Source organism: Triticum urartu, chromosome 7A (assembly GCF_056163025.1).
Source record: "Triticum urartu cultivar PI428250 chromosome 7A, HENAU_Tu73, whole genome shotgun sequence".
Lineage (NCBI taxonomy): Eukaryota > Viridiplantae > Streptophyta > Magnoliopsida > Poales > Poaceae > Triticum > Triticum urartu.
The window spans coordinates 735,712,922-735,727,114 of NC_141879.1; the positions used below are offsets into that span (position 1 = coordinate 735,712,922).

Below are 14,193 nucleotides of genomic sequence, written 5' to 3' on the forward strand. Positions count from 1 at the left end.
GACTTGTCGTTAAGATGTTTTTCGACAAGTTCAAGGAGTTGACTACGATGAGACTTTCTCACTCGTAGCGATGCTAAGAGTCTGTTGGAATTATATTAGCGATTACTGCATTATTTATGAAATCTTGCAGATAGGATGTCAAAACATTGTTTCCTCGACGAATTTTGAGGAAAGGTTGTATGTGATACAACTGGAAGGTTTTGTCAATCCTGAAAGATGCTAGTAAGTATGCAAAGCTCCAGCAATCCTTCTGAGGACTGGAGTAAGCATCTCGGAGTTGGAATGTATGCTTTGATGATGATCAAAGATTTTGGGTTTAAACAAAGTTTATGAGAAACTTGTATTTCCAAAGAAGTGAGTGGGAGCACTATAGAATTTCTGATAAGTATATGTTGACATATTGTTGATCAGAAATGACGTAGAATTTCTGGAAAGCATATAGGGTTATTTGGAAAGTATTTTTCAATGGAAAGCCTGGATTAAGCTACTTGAACGTTGAGCATCAAGATCTATAAGGATAGATCAAAACGCTTAATGGTACTTTCAAATGAGCACATACCTTGACATGATCTTGAAGGTGTTCAAGATGGATCAGTCAAAGAAGGAGTTCTTGCCTGAGTTGTAAGGTATGAAGTTAAGACTTAAAGCTCGACCACGGCAGAATAGAGAGAAAGGACGAAGGTCGTCCCCTATGCTTAAGACATAGGCTCTACAGTATGCTATGCTGTGTACCGCACCTGAAATGTGCCTTGCCATGTGTCAGTCAAGGGGTACAAGAGTGATCTAAGAATGGATCATAGGACAACGGTCAAAGTTATCCTTAGTAACTAGTGGACTAAGGAATTTTCTCGATTATGGAGGTGATAAAGAGTTCGACGTAAAGAGTTACGTCGATGCAAGCTTAACACCTATCCGGATAGCTCTGAGTAGAGATACCAGATACGTATAATGGAGCAACAATTTAGAATAGCTCCAAGTAGAACAGTTATTTGGAATAGCTCCAAATAGAACGTGGTAGCTGCATCTAGGAGATGACATAGAGATTTGTAAAGCACACACGGATCTGAAAGGTTCAGACCCGTTGACTAAAACCTCTCTCACAAGAATAACATGATCAAACCCAGAACTCATCGAGTGTTAATCACATGGTAATGTGAACTAGATTATTGACTCTAGTAAACTCTTTGGGTGTTAGTCACATGGGGATGTGACCTTGAGTGTTAATCACATATCGATGTGAACTGATTATTGACTCTAGTGCAAGTGGGAGACTGTTGGAAATATGCCCTAGAGGCAATAATAAATTAGTTATTATTATATTTCCTTGTTCACGATAATCGTTTATTATCCATGCTAGAATTGTATTGATAGGAAACTCAGATACATGTGTGGATACATAGACAACACCATGTCCCTAGTAAGCCTCTAGTTGACTAGCTCGTTGATCAATAGATGGTTACGGTTTCCTGACCATGGACATTGGATGTCATTGATAACGGGATCACATCATTAGGAGAATGATGTGATGGACAAAGACCCAATCCTAAGCATAGCACAAGATCGTGTAGTTTGTATGCTAAAGCTTTTCTAATGTCAAGTATCATTTCCTTAGACCATGAGATTGTGCAACTCCCGGACACCGTAGGAATGCTTTGGGTGTGCCAAACGTCACAACGTAACTGGGTGGCTATAAAGGTACACTACGGGTATCTTCGAAAGTGTCTGTTGGGTTGGCACGAATCGAGACTGGGATTTGTCACTCCGTGTAAACGAAGAGGTATCTCTGGGCCCACTCGGTAGGACATCATCATAATGTGCACAATGTGATCAAGGAGTTGATCACGGGATGATGTGTTACGGAACGAGTAAAGAGACTTGCCGGTAACGAGATTGAACAAGGTATCGGGATACCGACGATCGAATCTCGGGCAAGTATCGTACCGATAGACAAAGGGAATTGTATACGGGATTGATTAAGTCCTTGAATCGTGGTTCATCCGATGAGATCAACATGGGTATCCAGATTCCGCTGTTGGTTATTGACCAGAGAGTCATCTCGGTCATGTCTGCATGTCTCCCGAACCCGTAGGGTCTACACACTTAAGGTTCGGTGACGCTAGGGTTATAGAGATATTAGTATGCGGTAACCCGAAAGTTGTTCGGAGTCCCGGATGAGATCCCGGACGTTACGAGGTGTTCCGGAATGGTCCGGATGTAAAGATTGATATATTGGACGATGGGTTTTGGAGTCCGGGAGTGTTCCGGAGGTACCGGGTGATGACCAGCATGACCGAAAGGTGTTTCGGGAGCCCCGGCAAGTGTTGGGGGGCTTCATGGGCCAAGGGAAGGGGGCAAACCAGCCCACTAAGGGGCTGTGCGCCCCCCTCACCTAATCCCACGTGACCAGGGGGTTTGGGGCGCCCCATCTAGGGTTCCCACCTCCTGGCTTGGGGGCCAAGTCACCCAAGGGGGAGATCCCATCTGCCCTGGCCGCCGCCCCCCTAGGGGAAACCCTAGGGCGCCTCCCCCTCCCCCTTGCCCCTATATATAGTGGAGGTTTTGGGGCTGCACATGACGAGATGAGTTCCTCTCCTCTATATGACGCAGCCCTGCATCTCTCCTTCCTCCTCTCCCGCGGTGCTTGGCGAAGCCCTGCAGGATAGCCACGCTCCTCCATCACCACCACGCCGTTGTGCTGCTGCTGGATGGAGACTTCCTCAACCTCTCCCTCTCTCCTTGCTGGATCAAGGCATGAGAGACGTCATCGGGCTGTACATGTGTTGAACGCGGAGGTGCCGTCCGTTCGGCACTAGGATCTCCGGTGATTTGGATCACGACGAGTATGACTCCTTCAACCCCGTTCTCTTGAACGCTTCCGCTTAGCGATCTACAAGGGTATGTAGATGCACTCTCCTTCCCCTCGTTGCTGGTCTCTCCATAGATAGATCTTGGTGATACGTAGGAAAATTTTGAATTTCTGCTACGTTCCCCAACAAGACGGAGCATTGGTCCCGGTTCGTGCCACCAACCGGGACCAATGCCCCCTTTAGTCAACCAACCGGGACTAAAGGTCTCTTTTCAGCAGCCCAAAGGGCGGGAAACAGAGACCTTTGGTCCCGGTAACCGGGACCAAACCGGGACCAAAGGTCTCTGTTTCCCGCCCTTTGGGCTGCTGAAAAGAGACCTTTAGTCCCGGTTGGTTGACTAAAGGGGGCATTGGTCCCGGTTGGTGGCAAGACCTTTGGTCCCGGTTGGTGCCATGAACCGGGACTAAAGGGTTGCATTGGTACCGGTTGGTGGCACAAGCCGGGACCAAAGGTGGGTATTGGTCCCGGTTGGTGCCACCAACCGGGACGAAGGGTGGGTGCTGCTGCCGCGGCCAAAACTTTAGTCCTACCTCGCTAGTTGAGAGGGGCCTCGGAGTGGTTTATAAGCCCCACTCCCGCTGCCCTCTCGAGCTCCTCTCGAATGCAGGCTTACGAGTCTAAACACACTGTATCTGCCTGTGGGCCTACTGGGCCTTCTGCAGGCTTGAATCCTGGCCCATGGGTGGGTTTCTAGTCGTATTCAAGCCGTGGTGGCCCAGTAGGTGGCATTTTTTATTGTAGTTTATTTTAATTTACTTTATTTTGTTTCTACTTATTTATTTTATAAAAGTTTATTTTATTTTATTTTATTTTTACTTATTTTATTTTATTTTATTTTGTTTCTACTTATTTATAAAAGTTTATTTTGTTTATATTTATTTATTTTATTTTATTTTATTTTTTGCTTTTGTATTTATTTTAGAAAATTCTTTTTGCTTTTAATGTTTTGAACAGAAAATACTTTGATAATTTTAGTTGCATAAATTCTATATAATTTTAATTTCAATAATACTAGAGGTTTATAAAAGCTTTTTAGTTCATTCCTTTAGTACCGGTTCTAAGGCTGTTACAAAGGCATTTCATTTGGTACCGGTTCTAAGGCTGGGGCCCCATGAGCACCTTTAGTACCGGTTCGTGGCATGAACCGGTAAAAGACTTTTTTAGTTGATTCTTTCTGCAGCTGTTTTTTAGTCCCACCTCGCCAAGCGAGAGGCACTCGCAGCGGTTTATAAGCCCTGAGTGCAGAGACGATGAAGGAGAGGTGCAATGCTCACCTGCACGTTGCTTAGCTTCAGGCCTTGAGGAAGTGGTGTAGACTGCACGGAGCTATCAGGGTTTCGGACGAAAACTACACATAGCTCCGTGCAGTCTACACTATTTCCTCAAGGCGTGAAGCTAACCAACGTGCAGCTGAGCATTGCGCGTCTCTTTTATTTTTAATAACTTATTACAACTCCGGACTTCTTGTGTGTTCAAAATGCAACATTCAAATCCACATCATCAATTCTCATACGAACAATCTGTTTCGAGATATCAGGGTTTCATACAGAAACTCGTCTGTTACAACAGGTATTTCAAATGAACTACGAAAAGGTTGAAAGTTGGCATGGTATCATCATAATAGTTGTGGAGAGAAAGTCTTCACTTTGTCTTCGCTTGTGTCCTTTGCTTATTGCGCCGTAACCATGGATAATCTTCATCGTTTATCAGGATACTTGGGTCAGCCTTGACTTTGAAGGGAGGAATTTCATGAAACTTTTCATAATCTTCAGACATGTCTGTCTTGCCCTCGACTCCCATGATGTCCTTTTTTCCTGAAAGAACTATGTGGCGCTTTGGTTCATCGTATGATGTATTTGCTTCCTCATCTTTTCTTTTTCTCGGTTTGGTAGACATGTCCTTCACATAGATAACCTGCGTCACATCATTGGCTAGAACGAACGGTTCGTCAGTGTACCCAAGATTGTTCAGATTCACTGTTGTCATTCTGTATTGTGGGTCTACCTATACCCCGCCTCCTGACAGATTGACCCATTTGCACTTAAACAAAGGGACCTTAAAATCATGTCCGTAGTCAAGTTCCCATATGTCCACTATGTAACCATAATATGTGTCCTTTCCCCTCTCGGTTGCTGCATCAAATCGGACACCGCTGTTTTGGTTGGTGCTCTTTTGATCTTGGGCGATCATGTAAAATGTATTTCCATTTATCTCGTATCCTTTGTAAGTCAATACAGTCAAAGATGGTCCCCTGGACAACGAGTATAGCTCATCACAAACAGTGTTGTCACCTCTGAGACGTGTTTCCAACCAACTGCTGAAAGTCCTGATGTGTTCACATATAATCCAGTCGTCACACTGCTTCGGGTGTTTGGAGTGCAAACTGTTCTTGTGTTCATTGACATACGGGGTCACCAAGGTAGAGTTCTGTAGAACCGTGTAGTGTGCTTGAGACCAAGAATGCCCGTCCCTCCCCTCCAAGCGTGCCTTTTCCAGTCATTCTCCCCTCATACCGCGATATAGGGAGACCTATCTTCTTAAGGCCAGGAATGAAGTCAACACAAAACCCACTAACATCCTCTGTTTGATGGCCCATGGAGATGCTTCCTTCTGGCCTAGCGCGGTTACGGACATATTTCTTTAGGACTCCCATGAAGCTCTCAAAGGGGAATATATTGTGTAGAAATACGGGGCCCAGAATGACAATCTCGTTAACTAGATGAACTAGGACGTGCGTCATGATATTGAAGAAGGATGGTGGGAACACCAGCTCGAAACTAACAAGACATTGCGCCACATCACTCCTTAGCCTTGGTATGATTTCTGGATCGATCACCTTCTGAGAGATTGCATTGAGGAATGCACATAGCTTCACAATGGCTAATCGGTCGTTTTCCGGTAGAAGCCCCCCCAATGCAACCAGAAGCAGTTGCGTCATAATCACGTGGCAGTCATGAGACTTTAGGTTCTGAAACTTTTTCTCTGACATATTTATTATTCCTTTTAGATTCGATGAGAAGCCAGTCGGGACCTTCATACTGAGCAGGCATTCAAAGGAGTTTCCTTCTCTTCTTTGGAAAGAGCGTAGCTGGCAGGACCTTCATACTGCTTTGGAGGCATTGCCGTCTTTTTCGTGCAAACGTTGCAGGTCCTCCCGTGCCTCAGGTGTATCTTTTGTCTTCCCAAACACGCCCAAGAAGCCTAGCAGGTTCACGCAAAGGTTCTTCGTCACGTGCATCACGTCGATTGAAGAGCGGACCTCTAGATCTTCTACAGTAGGGTAGGTCCCAAAATATAGATTTCTTCTTTCACATGGGTGCGCGTCTCTCAGCGTCATTCGGAACAGCTAGTCTGCCGGGACCCTTTCCAAAGATTACGTGTAAATCATTGACCATAGCAAGTACGCGATCACCGGTACGCATGGCGGGCTTCTTCCGGTGATCTGCCTCGCCTTTGAAATGCTTGGCTTTTTTTCGACATTGATGGTTGGTCGGAAGAAATCGACGATGGCCCAGGTACACATTCTTCCTGCATTTGTCCACGTATATACTTTCGGTGTCAGCTAAACAGTGCGTGCATGCGTGGTATCCCTTGTTTGTCTGTCCTGAAAGGTTACTGAGAGCGGGCCAATCGTTGATGGTTACAAACAGCAACATGTGCAGGTTAAATTCCTTGTGTTTGTGCTCATCCCACACACGTACACCGTTTCCATTCCACAGCTGCAAAAGTTCTTCAACTAATGGCCTTAGGTACACATCAATGTCGTTGCCGGTTTGCTTAGGGCCTTGGATGAGAACTGGAATCATAATGAACTTCCGCTTCATGCACATCCAAGGAGGAAGGTTATACATACATAGAGTCACGGGCCAGGTGCTGTGATTGCTGCTCTGCTCCCCAAAAGGATTAATGCCATCCACGCTTAAACCAAACCATACGTTCCTTGGGTCACATGCAAAATCAGCCCAGTACTTTCTCTCGATTTTTCTCCACTTCGACCCGTCAGCGGGTGCTCTCAACTTCCCGTCTTTCTTACGGCCCTCTCTGTGCCATCGCATCAACTTGGCATGCTCTTCGTTTCTGAACAGACGTTTCAACCGTGGTATTATAGGAGCATACCACATCACCTTTGCAGGAACCCTCTTCCTGGGGGGCTCGCCGTCAAAATCACCAGGGTCATCTCGTCTGATCTTATACCGCAATGCACCACATGCCGGGCATGCATTCAAATCCTCGTACGCACCGCGGTAGAGGATGCAGTCATTAGGGCATGCATGTATCTTCTGCACCTCCAATCCTAGAGGGCATACGACCTTCTTTGCTGCGTACGTACTGTCGGGCAATTCGTTATCCTTTGGAAGCTTCTTCTTCAATATTTTCAGTAGCTTCTCAAATCCTTTGTCAGACACAACATTCTCTGCCTTCCACTGCAGCAATTCCAGTACGGTACCGAGCTTTGTGTTGCCATCTTCGCAATTGGGGTACAACCCTTTTTTGTGATCCTCTAACATGTGATCGAACTTCAGCTTCTCCTTTTGACTTTCGCACTGTGTCCTTGCATCAACAATGACCCGGCGGAGATCATCATCATCGGGCACATCGTCTGGTTCCTGATCTTGATCTTCAGCAGCTTCCCCCGTTGCAGCACCACCGTATTCAGGGGGCACATAGTTGTCATCGTCCTCTTCTTCTTCGCTATCTTCCATCATAACCCCTATTTCTCCATGCCTCGTCTAAACATTATAGTGTGGTATGAAACCCTTATAGATGTAGGGGATTCTCTCCTCAAGCAACACGCAAATTGTATAGTACTCCCTCCGGCTACAAAAGCACAAGAACATTTCAAGTGCTTCCTCCCATTGTGGTGCTTTTGTGCTAATTATGAAAAACGATACAAAGAACGGACCACAAAAAGGTTTGAGTTTTTTTTACAACATTGATACAATATGCATCTACCACACCAAAAAGTTTTAATTCCAATTTTAATCTACAACTCAGGAAACAGAAATGGCAATAGAATCTTGAATAGTACTACTCATGGCATATTTGAACTTTTAGACTATTCTCACTCAGATGTATCTCATTTTTTGTTTCTCAAGCCGTGGATTGAATTTGGATTTGATATTTTGTGGAATGATAGATACACTTAGCATCAGGGTTGTTATGTTTTTTAAATCATTGGTTTTTTTTTTTGCTGCGTTGTAGGTAGTATGGAAGCACAAGGAGGAGAGAAAGCTTCTGATATGTTCTCTACAGAGGTCCTTCCTCGTAAACTACAACACTTGAAAACTCCGGCTAAACTCCTTCCTTGTGAATTACAATTCTTTGAAACTCTGGCTAAACTCCTTCCTCGTGAATTACAATTCTTGGAAACTCCGACTAAACTCAAGACACAATGACACGAACAGACCATGCATGTCTGTTTGTGCGCCAATATTAATGTTCTGCATCAGACATAGATGAAACTAAAATAACGCTCCCATTCTCCACATCTCAGTAGCAGAAGAAATAATGCCCCCCCGCAAAAAAATGAGATGAAATAATGCATATTTACAATGAAACAATGCAGAAGGCTTCATTTTGAACAACGGGCCAAAACAATTGCGTGGCCAGACACAATGCCGCGTTAAGATATTTTTGTCTTCGAAAAGGAAGATAATCACGGGCCTTGTTGTGACATCCGGGCTTAATAGGAATGATTTACTCACATCAAAAGCTGCACCATTTTTTTGGGAGCTCATCTAAGATGAGCCAGTATAGATCTCAGGTGGTAACTAGACGTTACAGCCGGAAACCAGTGGTTGTGGCTAGGGCATTACACTTGCACACAACAAACTATGTGAATATCTACATGGAAAGCAGCGGAGAACTTCATTTTACACATGTTTCGGGTGAAACCATCTAGCCTACAACTTAGGGCCCATAAAGCAATGGTGTGGCCAAAGAGATCAATCACCTGCTGTATGCCTCCTGTTAGTGAGGTGTAAAAATAGCAAGGCATGACATACCACCACCATCATCACCAACCGAAATCCTTTGTTTATTTGTTATTCTTTGTAATTATTCAAGTTGCCTATGAAACAATTGTTTATTGCAGTAAACTGCCGTACAGATAACTAGAATGAAAAACATGGTTTTAGCTGGAGAGAACTGCATACTCACGTGTAATATAAAGATGTAAATAAGAAAAAATATTGCATACCTTCAGATAAACAAGCTAGCACTTTTCGTGTTCGCGTCCATGGATGCACAACCATTTGAGTCCTCTTACTTGCTTGCATTGTTCATACAGTTCAGAGCTACACTTATCGGCATCGAGAAGCTTGAGCGAAGCTGGAAGACCTTTTTCTGGTAGCGACATGATGCTCTCACATTTGTTTATGATCAAATACTGTAACGACGGAAGAAGATGCAACTCTGAGGGCAGCATCTGAAGATTCATCAAGGACGACAGCTCAAGACGATGGAGTGAGTGCAGAAGTTGTAGCGCTTCCTGCTGCCCATCAGTGAATCTCGTAATCTGGCAGCCCACATCGTGAGAATCCCGAGCAAGACCAATGCGGAGTTCCTTAAGAGAGGCCAGGAGCCTACACACGGCTACTGTGAGAAAACTGGGTTCATCGATATGAAGTGTCTCAAGTGGTAAGCACACATGTTGGTCGGCAATTTCAGCCTCTTGAGCCATACGGTTCCATGCTGACACGAAGTTAGGAGCATCTCCGATTTCCAGACGTTTAAGGTTTCGAAGGGAGTTCAACTGTTCCCATGAAGACAATATAGAGCATTCTCTAATGTTCAAGCTCTCCAGTGCAGCATGAGGATGCAACTTGAGAGAAACCAATTTTTGATTCTTGATCAGATGCAATTCAATGAGTAGTGGAAGGCACACTAAGCTCTCAAGTGTCGATAACGCGCCGCAACCTTCCACATGTAGGTGTCGCAGTGCCACGCAAGACTGCAGTCCCAAAGACTTCATGCTTGGGCAATACTTTAATGTCAATGTGCTGAGTCGAATAAGGGCCTGAAAACCTTCACATAAAGATAGCAAATGGCATTCTTTGATTACCAATGTGTGTAACGCTGTACATGAAAGCAGGTAAACCGATGTTAAACTAGGACTCTGGTCCAAGTCTAGCTGAACAAGGGAGGTGAGGCTTGAGTGCTTCAATAGCATGTTGGGCAAATTATCGATCATTAAATTTACCAATGAAGAGGGAAGAATTATACAGTTGTCTGACTCTAATCCTGCTTGGAGAACCATGGATGTAAGAAGCTCGGCAGAACCTTTTATAACAAGTTTTTCAAGGGAACTGAATTCTGCTAGGCCCTTCCTGCTCAAAAAAGCCATGTCAGAAGAGATGTGCAACTGTCGTATGCTCGTCAAACAGTGGACTGGGATGCAACATAGTCCTTCATGTATTGAATCTATGTCATTCGATGATAAGCCTACAGCCAGCGATGTTATCTTATCACAATATGCTATCTTCAAGGATGACAGATTGGGAAGATTAGCCAGCACCCTGGATAGTTGATTCCCAGTAATGTCGCACCTTGACAAGTTGAGATCTTCAAGTGAAGGTGGGAGCATGTATCCGGTTGTCAGTGAAGAGAATACCTTGGGGCAAGAAGATAATGTGAACCTTCTTAGGGATATCAACTGCTGCAAGCTATTCCATGCAAGATTAGATATATCTGGAGAGCTTGTAATCTCTATTTCTACTAAAGCAGTAAGATTATGAAATGCCAACACTTTCTCATCCAAACTGCTTAGGTTGGTATGGCCACTAATTGTTAGGGTCAACCCATCTGATCCAACTGCGTGCTTGAGACGGAACGACATGGGTCGAACTGAGCCAGGATTTGAAATGTCCAAATCAGTTAATATTTTGCTGACAGGGAGTGCTGGTAAGTCTCCGGATCCTAGCCAATCATGTATATGAACTCGGTGGAGATTTGATAGTCGTTGCTCTTTCTCCAGGCTACCAGAGTTCTGCAAAAATGGTAGTTTCTTCAAGTGATAACATGAAATAATTTCAAGAACTTGTATACTTTTGGATGAGCACTCTTCAGCTAAGATAGTGCAATTTGTCAATTGAGGCAGCTCACGTAGCTCCATCACCTCCAGGGTACCAATTACCAATTTTTTGATTTTAAACATGCGAACCAAGTGCAACTCTTTAAGGAATGGCATCTTTGCAATAGGTGGAAGGTCTTTCCAGTCCAGGCAATGCTCCAAATGAAGAGATTGCAACGATGTAAGTGTAAAATCTGTTGTTAACCATTTGGGAGTAGCACCTCTATGTCCGTCAATTCTGAGACATCTGAGGCTTGTGGGTGGTTGAAATCCTTCAAGTACTGCTGTGTGAGAAGCAGCATTGCCTTGCATTTTATCCCATGACAAATGTAAGCCGGTCAAGTATACCTTGTCCTCAAGTCTAGCCATCATAGCCTCCGTTTTGCTCCCAACATTTCCAAGGTCATATATTTTCAGTGATCCTCTGAGCTCCGATAGAGTTCTTAATTGATCAATAGTAAATTCTTTTTTCTTACTTACTTTGAAAGCCTTGAGCTCCTGAAGAAATTTCAGTTTCCCAACAGCAGCAATTTTCTCATGTAAATTCTCAAAGGCAAGAAAGTGGCGCAGGTTTACAAGATCGCTGAACCCTCTTGGTAACTCCATATGAGATCCAAAATTATGTATTATATTAATGTCAATGACCTCTAGATGGTACAGTCTACATATGGACTCTGGCAACTGCAAATTTGAAGTTGCATAAGCAGCACGCAGCTCCAGATAACGAAGATGAATAAATGCTGCAGGGTCACATATCAAAGAACTCAAATCATCAAACATCATTTCCAGTTTTAATACACGAATGGCTCTGAACTCATCGAATTTGTCTCGAAATGCTTCACAAAAGTTTGAGTCATATCTACCAATCAACATAATTGTGCTCACATTCTTGGGTTGGAATGCACCAATTGCTTCAACAAATTCCTGTCTGAAAGATTCATTAGGTGCCATACTGCCATCTCCTTTTGGACGATACGCTGATTCTGTAACAACACTGACATGGCGAGCAAACTTTGGTGTTTCTCTAGACCGTAGAGCATCTATAGTAAAACATTCATCAGAAGAAACCATCTGTGCTAGATCGTGAATCAGATCATGCATGATGTAAGAAAGTCCTGTTGGTTCGTATTGAATAAACCCACAGTCCACGAGCTCATTGAAGTAATCACGTCCTACATCTTCTATTCTTTTGCTTTCTTTGGGACGCACAAAACCGTGTGCAATCCATATGTTCACCAGTTGTTCAGCGTTGAAATGGTAATTCTTAGGGAACAGTGAACAATATGAGAAGCACGGTTGAAGAAGGAAGGGAAGATGGTTGTTGCTAATCCTCAATGCCGGTATGATGTCTTCGTTGCTTTCTTGATATTTCCATTCAGTGCTGTCTAGAATTTTCCTCCAATGCTCAACATCAAGCTTTTTTCTTAGTAGTGTTCCAACAGTTTTAGCAGCCAAAGGATATCCCTTCAATTTCTCGGCTATCTGACGCCCAATATACACTAGCTTCAGTTGCTCTTTCCTGTTCCCAAATGCACATTCCTTGAATAAAGCCCAAAAATTCTCTTCCGTTAGACCGTCCAGCTTAATTTCATCCTTTGCGCCCGTCATTGCCGCAACAGAAAATTTCCTTGTGGTTACCAAAACCTTATTTCCCTTGACTTCAGCGCATCGAAGTGGAGCTAGGAATGTGTCCCATCGACTCAGGTCATGGTCTTCCCATATGTCATCCATAACAAGTAGTAACCTCTTCGACTTCACGCCATCCTGGACAAACTTTTGGAGCTTGGTCAAGTCCTCAATCCCCTCAAATCTATCACCATATAGGCATTCAAGCAAATCATGTGTAAGCTTAACCTCATCAAAAGTAACAGACACATAGATCCATAGACGCAGGATAAAATGTTGTGCAATGCTAGCATCGTTATACACCAAACGGGCTAAGGTGGTCTTGCCAACACCACCGTTTCCGACAATGGCGAAAACTGATATACCTTCATCCTTTGTTTCACTACACACAAGTGTGTTGACTATATGACTCTGCTCCTTGTCCCTCCCATAAATTCTGGGTTCAATAACAGCAGGAGTTGTCTCCCAGAAGTCTGTGTCTGGAGAGCCCATTCTGAGAGCAAGGGAGTCCAGCTCCTCGAGTTTAAGCGCCTTGCGTGCGTCACGATGCATCTCATTGAGCTGATTGACACTGTCCGATATCCTATATAAGATCTCATTCTTATCTAGCTTCATCCGTGGCACAACAGAATTTGCCTCGTCGGCGCCGTACATGACAAGCTGTAGTTTAGATGGATCTATGGCTGGTGATGGATCAACAGTACTAGTGCGGTTCTGCTGGAATAAATCATCAGTCTTGCTATCACGAATTTCTCCATGCTCCATTTGGTCCATAAGGCGGCTCACAGACTATCAGGTTCAGGTGAAATAAAAATATCAGAAACAAATCAGCTTAGAAGGAGCCTCTAGCTCCACTAAGGCTAAATGAATGAATGAATAAATATATATGGGAATCGGAATGGATCCAAGGATAATGATGGATCGACAATACTAGTGTGTTTCTGCTGAAATGAATCATCAGAATTCCTGCCATGGGATTTTCCTTGGTCCATTTGGTCCATAAGGTTGTTCATATACTACCAGAAGAAACAAAAATCTCAGAAACATATCAACTGAAGAAGGCTAAGCTATATACTAAGGCCAAATGAACGAGTGAGAAAAAAACGGGAATCGGAAACGTGGATGGACAACCTCGTCGGCCGCGCCGGCAGCTTCCGCCCGTTGTTCTTCCCGGATACGGTGGTAGTCCAGTTCGTCCAGCAGCGTGTCCGCCCGGAACACCTCGCGGCGGACCTCCTTGAGGAGGAACACATGGAGAGACCTGTTCTGCAGCTCGCCACCCGCCGCGGCAGCGTCGAGAGTCCGCCTGGCGCCGTCGAGGGCCGCCCTGAGCCCCTCAACCTCGCGGGCGATGCCGGCGCGGGCCGACCAAGCCTGCAGCGCGCAGGCGGCCGGGACGATGGCCTGCGCCGCCGTATCCATGTCCTCCACCGTGGGCTCGTGCGGTTGTTCAACAAGGAGAGGAGAAGACAGAGAACAAGGCGAAAATTAGTCCGTGATATCTCGTCTCGACCCAGATATCTCCGCCGTTTTGGCAGGATTGCTTTGGACGGATGCTGTTGTCTGTCTCTCTCTTCAGTTGTTAACAAATCTCACCCCGGCAAAACCAAGGGCTTCCACGTATGTACT

The 14,193-nt window shown here is 44.6% G+C and overlaps 1 protein-coding gene across 1 annotated transcript; it reads right to left on the minus strand.

Moving 5' to 3' along the window:
- Window positions 1–9,081: 9,081 nt before the first annotated feature.
- LOC147962471 (uncharacterized) lies at window positions 9,082–13,986 on the minus strand. The gene is made up of 2 exons (XM_087534201.1): window positions 13,696–13,986; window positions 9,082–13,353 (listed from the first exon to the last, which is right to left on the minus strand). Exons 1-2 carry the CDS (start codon window positions 13,984–13,986, stop codon window positions 9,082–9,084), a joined length of 4,563 nt encoding a protein of 1,520 aa, XP_087390327.1.
- Between the last annotated feature and the right edge of the window lie 207 nt (window positions 13,987–14,193).